The 16,654-nt window shown below is 32.2% G+C and overlaps 1 protein-coding gene across 1 annotated transcript; it reads left to right on the plus strand.

The window, feature by feature from the left end:
- The first annotated feature begins 1,118 nt into the window (after positions 1-1,118).
- On the plus strand, positions 1,119-14,124 carry LOC133204196 (pyridoxal phosphate homeostasis protein-like). The gene is made up of 8 exons (XM_061339944.1): positions 1,119-1,295; positions 5,552-5,668; positions 7,025-7,060; positions 7,241-7,316; positions 9,089-9,223; positions 10,475-10,617; positions 11,310-11,408; positions 11,858-14,124. Exons 1-8 carry the CDS (start codon positions 1,197-1,199, stop codon positions 12,056-12,058), a joined length of 906 nt encoding a protein of 301 aa, XP_061195928.1. The 5' UTR covers positions 1,119-1,196; the 3' UTR covers positions 12,059-14,124.
- Positions 14,125-16,654: the final 2,530 nt, after the last annotated feature.

Here is a 16,654-nt window from a genome sequence, read left to right on the forward strand (position 1 = left end):
TAAGGACATATGATAAATATATATAAAAAAAAAAAAAAAAAAAAAAAAAAAAAAAAAAAAAAACGATGCCTGGATTGGTATATATTTCTGGACATATTTTAGTTGTAAATGATGCAAATAATGCATTTCTAAAATATGCGTATTAAGAGATTATAAACTTTTTATGATGTTCAAAATTCTACATTTCTGCAACCATCCTTATTAATCTATACATTTTTTTGTCATGTTAAATCACTTTTTTGCGATTAATGAAAAGTTAAAATATATGCGGTTACACTTAATATTCATTTTACTTATCTAAACATGACTTAAGTTGTTATTTTCAACAATTTTGATAAAAGTTTGTTTGTATCAACTGATCAAGTCCTTAAATAAATTTTTAATATTAAAATTTAAAAAAAGGGTTTTCACAGCCATATACAAATGTAGTAGTAAAACAGCTTTATCAACCTCTTTATTCAGTGTTATTTCTTCGAAAGGAAGAAAGAAGGATCAAGTATTCACAACAGATATAGTATTTTCATATTTTTTCTCGTCTGTGCATCACGGACTGACTTCCTGTTAGTAGATCGTTTTCATTATTTATGAAAGATTTTAAAATCTTCAGAGCCAAAACCAGTTTATGCATATACAGATGTACGTCTGGATTGTATTACATGGCAAATCCAACCGATCCGATAATTATTTGCAGCATAATTGTAACGTACAATGTAGAATCTACCCGTGGTCTAAAATAGATCGATCAATTTTATTTTAAAACACATTCAAATCCACTGGAAATATTGTGATAAGCCTTATTAAATTTCGTAAAGTGGTTTAAGTGCAAATTATTAAGTTTGTTGTAGTTTATTCGAAATAAGTTCAGAAATCTGCCACCTGTTACAAACTGGTCGTAGAGCTGAGTGGTCATGACCTATAGGCTAGTATAGGTGAACGCGCTTGACGCTCTATTTATTTTAACCTCTCGTTCTTGCTTTGTCTCGTGACTCTCTTCAAATCGTTAACGTCCTGTATTTCAGGTGTATCCTTGAAATGATCAAACTTATGCACTTAATTATAACAACGATGCTATGAGGATTTCTCATGCCTTAGATTTCTGAGTTTTTTGATCAAGGGGCCCGAATCCTGGTCTTGGTAACCCAGAAACGTGTCGGGCTCGACATTACCAAAAGTCCGATCCTAAACATAAAGGCGTAATGATCCGTAAAGTGACCAGCAGAAGGAAAATGTCCTCAATATCGTCTGCATTACGCAGTGTTTTGGACAAAATAGAAACTGCCAAAGAGAAGAGAAAGGTAAGAATCATCTCTTTGTTCCATAGTAAAAAAATGGTTATGTAGCACTTATACACTACAGGGAACCATTACTCGATCTTGAATACGCATGCATTATGTTTTTGATGTTTACAAAGACTACCATCACCATTCATGGCTTATGTAAGCATTATCAAGCACGTGTTATTGTATAACAGACATGAACCAAGACGTACATTTAAACAAAAGCTTCAGTAATACCATGTGCAAAGAGTATGCAATAGATAGCTGTGTGTTTAGTGATTTTTCAGAGGTATACACAACATAACCTTTAACAACGCTATGCACTGTATGCAGGATTTCCACTGGAGCTAAAATAATTTTTGCCACTCTGTGACGAAAACAATAGCATTTTCATATTCCTTAATAAGTTTTGTATGACTATTCATGCCTTTGGCAGCCTTATATATATTTTCATTCACATGACTCTCCCTACTAAACCTATTATGCATATATTAATCTACAATCCCTAAACTGATTTTGGCTATGATACATGCACCTGGTCAGTTGTGCATTCAAGTAAGAAGTTTTTGTATATTCCACATCATGCATTGCTGTATTCTCTATCGAGAAGTTGATGGCTCGTTTTAATACTCCCCCTCAACTTCTCTACGAAAGGCCTAATAAAAGCAGTTCAGAAATTGACTAAATGAAGAACCAAACCGGGTCCCACTTCAATCGATGTTTTAGCATTGATGCATTATCATAGACAGATTTTGGATGCACAGATGTTGTTTTGCAATGGAAATGCGATTAAAAATACGCATTCTGCTGTCTTAAAAACATTTATCACATTAGAACACTTACTTGCGATATCTGTGTCGCCAGATTCGTTTATTCATTCAAAACTGTGTTTGAACCCGGGTTGACCTCTAAAAAAGGTCTAAAACTATTCCTCCGGATATCTATTTAACACTGGAACATTTAATCCAATTTATCCAGAGAAAAAGTTTAAGACTTTTTTAAAGGTCAACCGGGTTCAAACACAGTTTTTAATGAATAAACGAATCCAGTGACACAGATATCGCAAGTAAGTGTTCTACTGTGATAAATGTTTTTAAGTCAGCAGAATGTGTATTTTTAATTGCATTTCCATTGCAAAACAACACCTGTGCATCCAAAATATGTCTATGATAATGCATCGATCCTAAAACATCGATCGAAGTGGGACCCGGTTTGGTTCTTCATTTAGTCAATTTCTGAACTGCTTTTAGTAGGTCTTTCGTAGAGAAGTTGAGGGGGAGTATTAAAACGAGCCATCAACTTCTCGATAGAGAATATTTTTGCTGATGAACCTTCCAGGATCCCCTTCTTAGTTAGAGGTATGCACACGAGAGTGCAAAGTAATTATTTGCCATGTGAGTCAAGGACCAGTTTAAAATTGCATGTTTTTCATAATGGAAAGCCTCGGGCAATTATTAATTTAAATGTTGTAGACTTATAGTCCACTCTGACATGAAACATGGTCTTGGTTGATATTAATTAAGCTGTTTAAATCCTGGGAAGGTGAAAAACATTGTGTATTAATATGATGATCCATGTCATGACCAGGAAAGTATTCTACTTGTTTTACCTTTAATCCACTTGAAAAAAAAAATGTTACTGTGCTTTTATAAACCCGGCCATGACTATCTCTTCCTTTCATCAAAAAAATCTATTTACCAGAGGGATTGTCATATCAAAACATGGTTAAGTCAAACTATTTACAGGGCTCTCAATTGTCTATAAATGGGGCCGTTCAAGGGCCCCATTCCCAATTCAAAAAAAGCTACCTTTTTTCCCAAACGGATGTGTTAATTTTCCCAATAGTTATTTCTCCCCAAATTAAAGAAAATATATTTGGATATATAATAACTAAACTTGCTATTCATATTCCTCTGTATTGCAAAACAAAAATTTAGTTGATAACAAGGACCAGAAACCCAATATATCATGATTTAAAAGTATAATGGTTATCCCAAAATTTCCTCAAAATGTCACTAGTATTTTCCCAATCTTTACAACCCCAACCCCATTCCAAAAAAGTGATGAGAAAGCCTTGATTTGATTCATAAGCATGATAATGGATGCACTATTATTTAAACTCTTATTTAAACTCTTCCAGAGAAAATGTCACAGGTTAGAACACAATATAGAACTTCTTTTTTTTTACCAGCAAATTGAATTATATCCTTCGGACTGAATAGTTCAAAAAGTGGGTCAGTGGGTCAGTAGTAGGTAATCAATTCCTTATAGCTCTTTTGCTCGAATAGATTTACAGTCATGTATTTAAAAAGTTGAGCATATAAATATAACCTTTGTTTTTGATCATTGTAGGTTATGAAAACATCCTGAGTTTAAATTGAAGATCTGATACAGTGGTTTAAGCCCTATAATGTAACAAAGAGCAGATGTTTCTTACTGAATATCAATCATGTTTGTTGAAATATGTGACTGTGCATATAATAGACTATCATGCCAAATAAAGGAATCTACAATTTATTACCATGCAGTAAAACAGAGAATTGCACTAGTACTGCTATTTTAGACGGATCTGAAATAGAGAGCACCGGCCTTGAGTTGTTTTTTATTTTTATTGCACAGTTCTTAATTAAGGACATTTGTCATCAAGAAGTGCCTAATGCTTCCACACTGTTGATGTTTAATTATTCATTTCTCAATATACTGCATGTTTGTATAAATTCAGAATAATTCCATTTTGGCTCCTCAACAAGGTTTGGCGAGCTTATGTAATACCGTTGGCATCAGTGTTAGCATTGGTGTCGGTGTCTCAGATGAAAGTTTTTGGAGCAAATTTCTCTGCAAGTTGCAACTTGCAAGGTTGATGCATCAAGGGATACACACTACAAGAGTAGCTTTGAATGCTGGATTTGACCTACATTTTTCAGATGAGTGACCTGGTTAAAGTTTTTGGAGCAGGCTCATTCCAGTCATGAGTGCAACTTCAAGCCTTACATGGACCAAACTTTGAAGGATGATGCATCTAGGGATGCACACTACCAGATTTATGTCAGATGATGGATTTGACTAACATTTCTGGTTCATTTTAAGCCCTTCATAAAACAAACTTGCATTGATCATGATAGTCTAGAAATGCACACTGCCAGACTAACTTCTGATGTTGGATCTTCTTTCTGGATGAGTGATCACAAAGACAAAGCTTTTTGAGCTGTTCCATTCCAAGTAAATAGGCCTATATGGACCAAACACATATGGATGCATCAAAGGATATGCACAACTAACAGACTTGCTTTGTATGCTAGTTCTGACCTGCATTTTCAGTGACCAGTTTAAAGTTTTTAGAACAATTAAGTCCATTCTCCATGTTCTCAAGTAACTGCAAGCTCCATCTGGACCGAAATTGTATGAATGTTGCATCTAGGGATGCAAACTACTAAATTATTAGTTTAGTGTGGGACTTTGGCTTGTTTAAAGATAACATTAATTAAGGCAAACTCTGTAAGCTTTGATTACTGTCTTACAGAGACCATTTTTGGCTAGGTTTTAAGGAATCGTATATCTGTGTTGAGTCTTGCAAAAACAAAATAAAGTACAGTAAAACTCATTTTATAAATTAGTACGAACACAGATATAGCAAATTCATGGATATATATAGCGATGTTTTTTTTAATCCCTGGCTGAATTCTTAACATATCCTAGGAAAATATTACGGTTATAATGAACTTTAATATAAGAAATTTATGGATAGCAAACTGATTTTCTGTCCCGTAGAGGTTAAAAATAACAAAAATTACACATCTTTTATAACGAATTTTCAATATCTTAAAGTTCAAAATATTAAACAACATTATTCATGATTATTCTTTATAAGTATTTAGATTTGAAATTCCATTCATCAGAAATATTTAGTACCCCAAGTAAAATTTTGTATTTAATACCTGCTAGAACATACTTAGTAGTCGTACTTGAAGGAAAAGATGCATATTGCCAACTCGTTATATATACTTTAACGAATTCGTTATATGGATATAACGAATTACGGATATAGCGAAGTAAATTCAGAGGTCCCCAGGACTTCGCTATAACCAAGTTTTACTGTATACATTTACATGTAGGGTCATTGTCACATTATTGCAACTGCACTGTAAATGAAATCTGCAAATACTCAAATTATAGGTACTGTACATAAATCATTAAGTGGGATGTGCCATCATTTAGTTAACATATACAGTATGCAGTACGGACTAGAGTAACATATTTTTCATTTTTTGTGACAGACAGATAATGGGGAGATGCCGGTGACGTCCAGACTTGTGGCAGTGTCCAAGACAAAGCCCCCCACCTCTATAGTGGAGGCCTACAGGTGTGGACAGAAGCACTTTGGGGAAAATTATGTAAGTTTTGATTGGAATATCTATAAGCTAATTTTTGATTTTCTAATTTATTGGTTTTCATTTTCATTTTGGTGGTCTTTTCAATCAATATGTTTGCCTTGATTCTTTTGTTTAAATATTTAACCTAATCTTGTGTAATAGACCTGGAGCCAGGTGGAAGACCTGCAGGTTGTTTCACTAATATAATATTTATTATGCTGTAAGAGGCATCTCTGAATTGATGCAGTGTTATTTTCTTTTTGAAGGAAGCTCTAAACACTAATGAAAATATTTGGTGGGGGGGGGGGGATTTCAGAAAATTGTTTAATATAAGAGTGCATGTACAGAATTTTATCTAGTTCATTTTCAACATAGGGGACCTGCCATATTTCTCCAGGAAAAATATTCAAAGATGGAGTAGTGAAGTACTTACTAGTGAAGATTTTACTTGCATTGTCTTATACTATAAAGTGGAAACTTTGGCGATGTGGAAAAGTTGACGATATTGGGGAATTTCTAATAGTCTTCAAAGTTTCCACTCATCAACTTTCATATTCCTGTTAAAGGGCACTGTTAAATACTAGAAGATTGTCAAAGTTTCCACTCACCATTTTTATTATATACCAAATTTGTCAATTTTACAACCCTTCAATATACTGGGGGTAACCACTTTTACAGTAATGTTTTCAATTACTTTATCTTGGTGGAACTCTAGTGTAATGATAAGAATACTATGATCTTATAAAATTTGTTTCATTTACTGTAGATTTCTGTTTATTCCATTTTACATCAAAGGGTAGATCACTCCAGCTGCATTTAAAAGTATGATCACAGAACATTAGAACTCTTCAGGGAGAGGTGTTTAGAGCTTTCATAGTTGTCCATAGTTTCTTATCATCTAAATCAATAGGAATTAAAATTGAAAAAATATAAAGTGACCCCCCCTCCCCCCACTATATAATCAACAATTCTTCCACTCAGTCACCACCATTTTAGTCCCCTGATCTCGACCAGAAGTGCCTAAAGTTTATGAAGTTTTCATATTTAAATTGAAAACTTTTTACATTCTTGGACCATGAAGTTATTTTGTCCATAAATATGTTTAACAAGTATAAGTTGATATGTAACTGTTTTCAGCTCAGATAAAATGGCAAGAGTTGCAGGCCTTTTTAATTTATGGTTTACAGTTTTGTTTTTTATATACATTGTACTTATTTAGATGAAAATGTCTAGATGTAGGGAGGTGTCTATCTTTTCTTTTTTTTAAATTGATGAATATTCACATTGTAGTAGGTAAACATATTTTGTAGATTATATTTATTATGATGATAAAGGGTCTAAGTTGTTATTTGAATAAATCATATTTGATCTTTGCAGGTTAATGAATTATCTGAGAAGTCCATTGACCCAGAGGTAGGTTAAAGAACTTTGGGAATTTTGGGAAGTTTAAGTGAATGAATTCTGTATAGGAACATTTACATCTGTAGAATTAATAACATGTAGTGTTTGGAACTATTTAATATTAATATAAAGTTTACGTTTACTAATTAAGGAAGATGTTTTAGTAGCTATATCTTGTTATCAATATTTTAGATCCAATCAGAATGCAAGGATATAAGATGGCACTTTATTGGACGTCTCCAGAGTAACAAAGCTGGGACATTAGTCTGTAAGTATACATGTAAGAGGAAAGCTCTGATTAAGTGCTTCTTGATATGAACATATATCAAGATAATCAAAATCTCTATATTTTATCTGCCTCCAACATTTTTATATCCCCCTCCAATTTAAATTTGGGATGGGGGGTATGTAGGAGTCACCTTATCTGTCTCTTCATCCTCTATTTTAACAATCCTGTATGGGCCATGAATTTACATTTATTTATAATAAAAGCTCATATTTGTCACAAAGGCTGCTAATGACCAGTAGGTGTGTAGGGTCTTTGACCCAAGGTTATTTAAATTTGACACATAGATTGCTATTGACTTGAGGGTCTGTTGTGACCTTCACACAAGGTCATTTGGGCAAGTTCAATGTCACTTACAGAAAAGTCATATGATTTGTGTCTGCTCTATAATTCTCCATCGGAGAAACATTGGAAGTTTTTAAGTTAATACTTCACACAATTACTTATGAGCCCAGCGTGTTTTCTTGATCTTGATGTAAGGTCATTTAGGCAAGTCCAAGGTTACTGGCAGGAAAAGTTTGAATTAATGACTGATAAATATTTTTCTAAGAGAGAAGCACTCAGCATTAGAAGATCATGCTTCACATAGAGAATACTCCTACCCAAGGTTGTGTCGTAATCTTGATCCATAATCATTTGGGCACTTTCAAGGTTGTTACTGAAAAAAGTGTATTAGTCTTTGGCCAAGTTTTGTAATTGAGAAACTTGGAAGGTCATACTTGGCACAGAATTTCTTATGACCTGAGGGAGTGTCATGACCTTGATGCAAAGTCATTTGGGTAAGTTCAAGGTCAGTTGGCTTAAAAAGTGTAAAATTTGTGCAATGCATGGTCCATAACTTTTTAAGAGAGAAATATTAGATGCAATACTTTATAAAAAGCAGAGGGGGTATCATTTTGCAAGCTTACTCATAGTATGTAACTCTGGACTTGTAAGGTCCATGTTTTACTTATGGGTCAAAAGGTTAAAGAAAAAAAATTATCATGTTGAAGAAATAAAGAACAAGAGTTAAAAAATGATTGTTTTCATGTACTTCATTGATATTATATATATGTAATTTCTGCTATTTGTTTATAAAATTGTAAGAGATACAATATTCATAATATTAATGAGATACCAAAATTAAATTGAAGAACTAAACTGCATTAAAAGTTCCAGATACATTTTCCAGTTTGGAAAAGCTTTAATTAGTATTATAACTATGAGTTGTTTAAAATGTTTACAGTCAATTACATACCACATATACTCACCTATAAGTCGGACATAGAGTTTTGGACCAAAATTTAACGCCCCCTAAAAAAACTGACTTTTAGGCGAGTATATATGGTAATTTAAGCAAATCACCAAAGGTAGATATATTCATAAAATCTGCAATTCATTATATGAATGAAAAATGTGAAGATCAATATCCAGTCAATAGCAAGTTCAACTGTGAAATTAAAATATGGATACTGTACTACACTTACTTATTTTAATAGTAATCATATTTTAGCATCTTTTGCACTGCTTTTTGTTTGTCCGCTAATTCATGTACATTGCTTATAAGTAATTTTAAACTTATACATGTCATTTATTAGACTCAAGTGTGCTATATATAGTAGTGCTAAACTGTTGAAGTGGAAGAACTTGTGCTGAATTTTGAGAGCTCTTATTTTTGGATATTTACTGTAGCTTTAATTTACATGGATTTGCCATTTCCATGCTGGCCATAAATACGGTTTCCTGTATTTCCTGTATATTTTGTGTGTTTGTAGCATGTCCTAATCTCTTTATGGTGGAGACCGTGCATTCAGACAAAATTGCCAATGCACTGAACAGACAGTGGGAGTCCAAAAATAAAGAAGGGAAACTGAAAGTGATGGTACAAGTCAACACAAGTAATGAAGACAGTAAGTCAGTCATTCATCAGTTAAAATTCAGGTCAATACAAGTAATAAAGACATACATGTAAGTTAGTCATTCATCAATTATAATTCAGGTCAAAACAAGGAATGAAGACAGTAAGTTAGTCATTCATCAGTTATAATTTAGGTCAACACGAGTAATGAAGACAAAAGTCAGTCATTCATCAGTCATAATTCAGGTCAACACAAATAATGAAGAAAGTAAGTCAGTCATTCATCAGTTAAAATTCAGGTCAACACAAATAGAGGAAACAGAAAGTCAGTCATTCATCAGTTATAATTCAGGTCAACACAAGTAATTAAGACAGTAAATTTGTCATTCATCAGTTATAATTCAAGTCAACACAATAAAGATAAAAGTCAGGCATTCATCAGTTATAATTCAGATCAATAAACATAGTGAAGACAGTAAGTCAATCATTCATCAGTTACAATTCAGGTCAACACAAGTAATGAAGAAATAAGTCAGTCATTCATCAGTTATAATTCAGGTCAACACAAGTAATTAAGACAGTGAATCAGTCATCAGTTATAATTCAGGTCAATACAAGTAATAAAGACATACATGTAAGTTAGTCATTCATCAATTATAATTCAGGTCAAAACAAGTAATGAAGACAGTAAGTTAGTCATTCATCAGTTATAATTTAGGTCAAGACAAGTAATAAAGACATAAGTCAGTCATTCATCAGTCATAATTCATGTCAACAGAGGTAGAGGAAACAAGTCAGTAATAATTCAGGTCAACATAAGTAATGAAGACACTAAGATGGTAATTTATCTTTTATTTCAAGTCTTTGCAAGCAATAATTGACTAGATTTAATTCAGGTACCAGTGCAAGACGTCCGTTATGAAAACAACTTAGGAGGTTATGAAATTATTTTAAGAATAATTTCATTGTGATACAGTATAAAAAATAGGCAGTCCTGACATTTACTACATAAGTATGAAAAATGTGATTATATCATCCTTTGGAATAGGGTTAAGCTTTTTGAGTAACAATCATCCAGGACATTGATTTAAGTGATTTGGCATCTTTGGTTCTCACAACTAATTCTATTTTGTATTCTACAAAAATCATTGAGGAAATGTCAGCAGCTCTGCTATTAATCTACATGTATATCTGGTGTATGTGCATCTGATGTTATTTTTAGTTAATGGCAATAATTAAGCTGGACTTGCATGATCTCTATACAGTCCATAACATATACAATAATCTTATTTGATATTTGCAGGCAAGTCTGGGTGCAATACAGATGAAGTTGTGAACATCGTGAAAAACATCAAAGAGAAATGCCCCAACCTAGAGTTTGCAGGCTTGATGACTATTGGATCTTTTGATCATGACCTATCACAAGGACCTAACCCAGATTTTTTGGTATTGCATTTTTAATTACATATTTAAATACTTATGTTATTTTCCTACAAATGTCATGGTTGAATGTCTGTCCTTGCTTCTTGAAACTCTCATCCAATCAAGAGGCCACATGAATGTACAAGCATCCTTCTATATCTGAACTAAATCTCTTCAAGTCTTGATAGTTACATGTATGTAAATAGAGAGGTGATTTTTCAGCCAACATTAAAATGCAAACTTTAAAATCATATGTACACATTGTGCAGTCACACTAATACAATTCGACATTAAGATCAGTGGCGAGAAATGCTCTTTTTATGAGAACTGTAAAACTTCCAGTATTTTTAGTATCATCAAAAGTCTGCATTCTGAAGAGTGTGTTTCATAGACCAAAAGTAGGTCGCATTATCCAATTCTTTTCAGTCCATGAGTTGCACACTGTGAGGCCTTAAAACATTAAACCTTAATTGTCAGTTGATGTGTCTTTGGATGAGAGTTTTTAGACAACCCCAAAACAGGTCATGGTGACCTCATTTTGGAGCTCTCTGGCTATGTACATTATAGTCTTTTTGTGTTTTGTTCATATATTCCTCACTGGGCAACTTTTTAATGTGGTAAACATTATTTAAGAAAGATACTTATATTCAATCTTTATATTTGTGCAGGATATTTGTATTTTATTAGTTGAAGAGAGATTTATCATCTTTTGACAGAAATTATCAGAATGTCGAAATAAACTATGCGAGGAATTAAAACTAAATAAACAGGAAGTGGAACTGAGCATGGGGATGTCAGCTGACTTTGAACATGCAGTAAGTGTATATCAAATAATATATGAAACATGCAGTAAGTGTATATCAAACAATAATATGAAATGTCATTTTTAAACATAGAATAATTTGCATCAAACCAATTTATCATTTGTGGCTTTTAACAAACACACATAATTTATAAATACTCAAAATAATATATCTTATGGTGGAGTAAAATTATTTGTATGATTATATGAAAGAAATTGTCTATCCTTTTAAACATGCAGTAAGTTTGTTCCAAACTGATTGAGCATCTGTCACTTTAATTTTGCAAATTATTTGAATTATAAGGTCTTAGCTCTTTCACTTTTGTAAAAATAGTACAGTTGAAGATCAAGTTTAAGTTTCATAGGATTCTTACTTCTTGTATGTATCTCAGATCAAAGAAATTGGAAAATAAACTGAAAAACACATATTTGACATAACCCCTCTTATTTGTATTTACACAGATTGAACTAGGAAGTACAAATGTACGAGTGGGATCCACCATATTTGGAGCAAGAGAGCCCCCAAACAAAACAAGTGGAAATTCTGCCTCATCCTCAGAAGTTAACGACAGTTCAGGGTCAACAAACAAAGAGTCAAATGTCAAGGACAAAGAAGTCTTGAAAGCCAGCAAAGAACTAAATCAAATGTCTATAGCCATGTAATATTCTAGTAATATATTTTTTTCAGGTGCTACATCAAATTTCCAAGCTTGTTAGACTGTGTGTGGAAAAATATCTTGTGTTTGGTGTGCTTTTTTGTGTATCTGAGAAATACAACACGGTCAGTAGAGAGAAGAAAGTGTACATATGTAGAAATAGGGCATGTAAAATTGAATATTTAATTGTTTGTATGTCTGTGTGGATGTAAGCTATACAATGTAGTAATGTTTGCTGATAGTCATTTTTGGTTTATCGGAAAATGTTTATTGTGCATTCTATATATATATAAAAAAGTAAGTGGTCATAGTGCTAGGTTAGATTATTGAACATGCAGAAGTAAAACTTGTGTTAACAGACTTAATGCTAGAACAGTGGTAATGAAGTATTCATTCCACCTTTCGTACATGTATGTAATGAGAAATTTACCCATGATCCTATGTGAGTACAATGTAAATTTTATAAATCCTAGATAAAAATCCTTGAGAACCCTTATTGATTGTTCCTAGGATATTAACAATTTTGTCTAAAGTTAACGTTTTGCAAATTCTATGGTTAATACATTGACTTTGTTTGCAAACGCAATCTGTTGCTGGGTTAATAATTATTTCTGTAAGGGAAGAAAATTATCAAAAGTCAACACGTTTGTTTAAAATCCCATATTAATTAACATTTGATACAGAATTTCTCTACAAGTAATCACTTGGCTTTATTCCCATGTAAGAATTTCTGAACAGTTTCTAAAAATAATCTTTTTGAATATGTGTGAAATGTTTTTAATGACTTTGGGAGGCAAAATTTGAAGCCTCTATACTCTATATGCAGAACACTTTATTTGGAATGGGTATAATATATATCCGGTGAAAACATGAACAAAAAAATACAATCATGTTAAGTACACTGTACTTGTTTATTTACATGTATATTTCATGAGTACTTAGAGTTCTACAATATCATAGTTTTGCAAGCACATCCTTGGTCCTTTTAAATAGAAGGTGTACATTACTTATCTGTTTTGGGTACTGCTTGTTAAAGATATATTCATTATAGGGTAACACAGCATTCTGTAATTGTGGTTATCATAAATTATATATAACTACAAAGTAGGACTTCTGTACTATACAGCTGTAATGAAAAACATGTGAACATGTAGTAGTTTACTGAGTACCATATATACTTGCCTATAAGTCGTTTTCTTTGAAGTTGAATTTTAGTCCAAAACTCTTTGTCCGACTTAAAGGCAAGTCATAAAAAGATTGGTATTTTTCTTGACATGCGAAACTTTGTATTTTATAAACATTTCCGACAATTATCATTGAACAAAGTCTGGATTATTATATCATTTGTTATTCTAAGATTATACATAAAGTACAAGAATTTATATATTTAATAATTTTAAATTTTATCTTAAGAAGGCATTACTTATTTTTCTAATGACTTAAAATTAGATATTTACTTCATTTCTAAAATATTAATTGAAACTAGGTTAAAACATCAGAGCATTTATTTGAAATTGTCATCTGATTCTGGCAAAAAGTTGTACCGACTTATAAGCGGGTCAATGGTGAATCCCTCCAAAATAGCCTAAAAAAAATACAACCGACTTATAGGCGGACCGACTTATAGGCGAGTATATACGGTAATTCCATCTCTGGTATAGAGTTTTCTTTTTAAGGTATGAAATAAATTTAAAAAAATTAAAAAGAGGAATTTGTAGCTTATTTTACACCCACATATTTTATCATGTACAAAATACATGTCCTGTAAATATCTATGAAAAAAAAATAAATTTGTTACTTTGATTTTTATTTTGCAACTTGCTAGCCACACAATATTTAAGGAGGCACATTTGCAGAGTTTTGTTGTAGAAACAAAGATGAGTTGAAATTAAGTATTCTGTTTTGATGTTCCACCACTAGTAATTTTCATTTTTTCCAAATTTCGCACAACTGGGTTGACAAAGCCAAATTTGGGCACACCAAATGAGTTGGTTTTATTAGTACATATACTATGTTGTTGAATGTTTGTGTTGAGAATAATTTATTGTACAGTAAACTGTTTTGATTACAAAATTTGTTTTTGTTAATCAGAGTTGAGATTTAATAGTATTGTCACAAAATATTTAACAAAATATTTACATTTCCAAATATTTTTCATTAAGATTCTTTTGCAAATAGGAAAAAAGTTCAGGTTCTCATGAACTACTGTGGGATGAGCAAGAATTTTTCCATTGTGATGTAATTGAAGTAAAAAAAAAAATAGTGCAAACTTTTTGTTTCATAAATGATCTTGAATGCCAAATATTGTCGCAACTTTTAAATTACCTCGTTCTGAAGACTCAAGATTCGAAAAGAAGGAAAACTCTTGTTGATATGAAAGGGGAATACCAAGTCCTATTGTGTTAAGATCTCCAAAATATAAAATCCACACAGCAAAAAAATGTGACCTACGTATATCTATTTTAATGAACATTTTCCTCTTTGAATCTTCTTGCCACCATTACACCCAGTAAATTCAAATTTGCAACATGATTTTGGTAATTCATATATAAAAAAACATGGCGTCAGCAACTACTGAAATGGCTAGATGTCCTGAATAAACTTTGTGCCAGGACTGTTAAGCATTATCAAGTGTGAGTTTCCGACGTTATGGAGAGAAAAACGAAGCATTGTAAACTGTGGTTTTCCGACTTGATGGAAAAAAGGAACGAAGCATCTCAAACGATTTCAACATTTTGAAAATACATGCTTTATGGATTATCCTAGATATTGTGATAGCAGCCGAAGGATAGGATTTTTTTTTAATCAAATTTTATAATAGATATACAGTATATTTGTTTTTGTTTAATCTTGAGTCCCTTTTGTATAATTTCTTGTTTGTGAATTTTCCTTCCCGGATGGAAAGCTATAAAATTTTCATCTGAAGCAAGAAATAAAAATTGAAAATAAAATTGATATTCTGGCCTACCATGTTTGTAAAACTGCATTACTTAATTGCATTACCTGATTACATTAAATTTCAAATAAACTTTTCCTGAGAATTAAAAAAAAAAAAGACAATTTAGTTGTTCTTTTTATATATAAAACAAGATGTGTTTGTGAAACACTGATGCCCCCGTATGGCAGCTAATGGTAAAGGTTAAAGTTTCTTGCAAGTCAAACTTCAACAGTGTTCAAGGTCAAAAGAAGGTCAACTTCCAAGGACAACAGGTCAACGTTGTTGGTGCCCAAGGGAAGATCTTTACGCAGGGAATACACGTGTGAAATACGAAAGCCCTAGCACTAACCATTCAAAAATTATGGCCAAGGTTAGAGCTTTTCAAAAGTAGGTCAAAATCCAAGGACGAAAGGTAAAAAAAAAATTGTGCTCAAGGAAAGACCTTTTCAAACGGAATATACAGGTGAAATATGAAAGCCTTAACATAAACCGTTCAGATGTTATGACCAAGATTAGAGTTTGTAATTTTTTTGCAAAAATTGGTCAAACTGCAAGGCCAAGAGGTCAAACTTGTTGGTACCTAAAGAAAGGTCTTGTCACGAGGAATACACCTGTGAAAAATAAAAGCCATAGCTCCAACCAATCAAAAGTTATGGACAAGGTTAAAGTTTTTGCGGACAAACAGAAAGACAGCTATACAATTGAGAGATACATTGTGTAAAAGATAACAGTATGGGGTTACTTTCAGTAATTAAATCCATAGTGGGGTGCCTATGTCCGAATAATTTTCTGTACATTCAGCTAGACAGACATAAAGACGAACGTACAGGGCAAAAATAAGTACCACCAATCTTCGATTACGGGGGCATAAAAAGCATTTTACAAGTAAATAAACTGTCAAATAATAATTTTTATTCCGAAGATATACACCAACCGCCAGCTATAGTATTGCAATGGCGGTAAGCGGAAAATTAATCTCGATTGGTATATCTAGTATCCTAGTTTCAAGTTTTTAATCAAAGACCCAAACTGGTGTATATATGAATACAAATGATACAGCAAAATAACATATATTTAAGCATGAATGAGTGGCCCTGACGTCAATTACTATATACATACATGTATAGTTCAAAAACATCACATACAAGTATAGTTCAAAAACATCAAAGTATAGAAGGCCTTTGCTGGTATTAAATAAATCTATATGTATTACAACATATGTTACACAGTAGTTTTGTTATTATCAATTTATTATTGACAATTAAATTTTGCAAAATTTGGCAAAATGACTTAAGCGTCCTGACAATTTAACAGGTCATGAAATTTGATAACCTTAGGGTTAGCAGAAAAAAAAAAAATATTTGGAACAAGTTTTTTTCGTTCTCTTTTGAAAACAGCACATTCTAAAATTAAGGCCTGCAGTGACTAAGTATGGGTTTAAAAAGTAACAGTTTTTAATAAGCATGCCCATTGTAACCTTGAAGTTTAAATCTGTCCTTGATAGCAAACATGAAATATATATTGTCCAACAATAAAATAAAACACATATTCACCCACATACGGAATATTTCAATTGTCAAAATTTTCAAATGCGTATCTTTTATAAAAATAATATTTCATAAATACCGAGGAATAATTGCATATAAGTACATGTATTTCGCCAGG

This window comes from Saccostrea echinata, unplaced genomic scaffold (assembly GCF_033153115.1).
Source record: "Saccostrea echinata isolate AGI-Se365-2 ecotype Australia unplaced genomic scaffold, CSIRO_AGI_Sech_v1 ptg000052l, whole genome shotgun sequence".
Classification (NCBI taxonomy): Eukaryota; Metazoa; Mollusca; class Bivalvia; order Ostreida; family Ostreidae; genus Saccostrea; species Saccostrea echinata.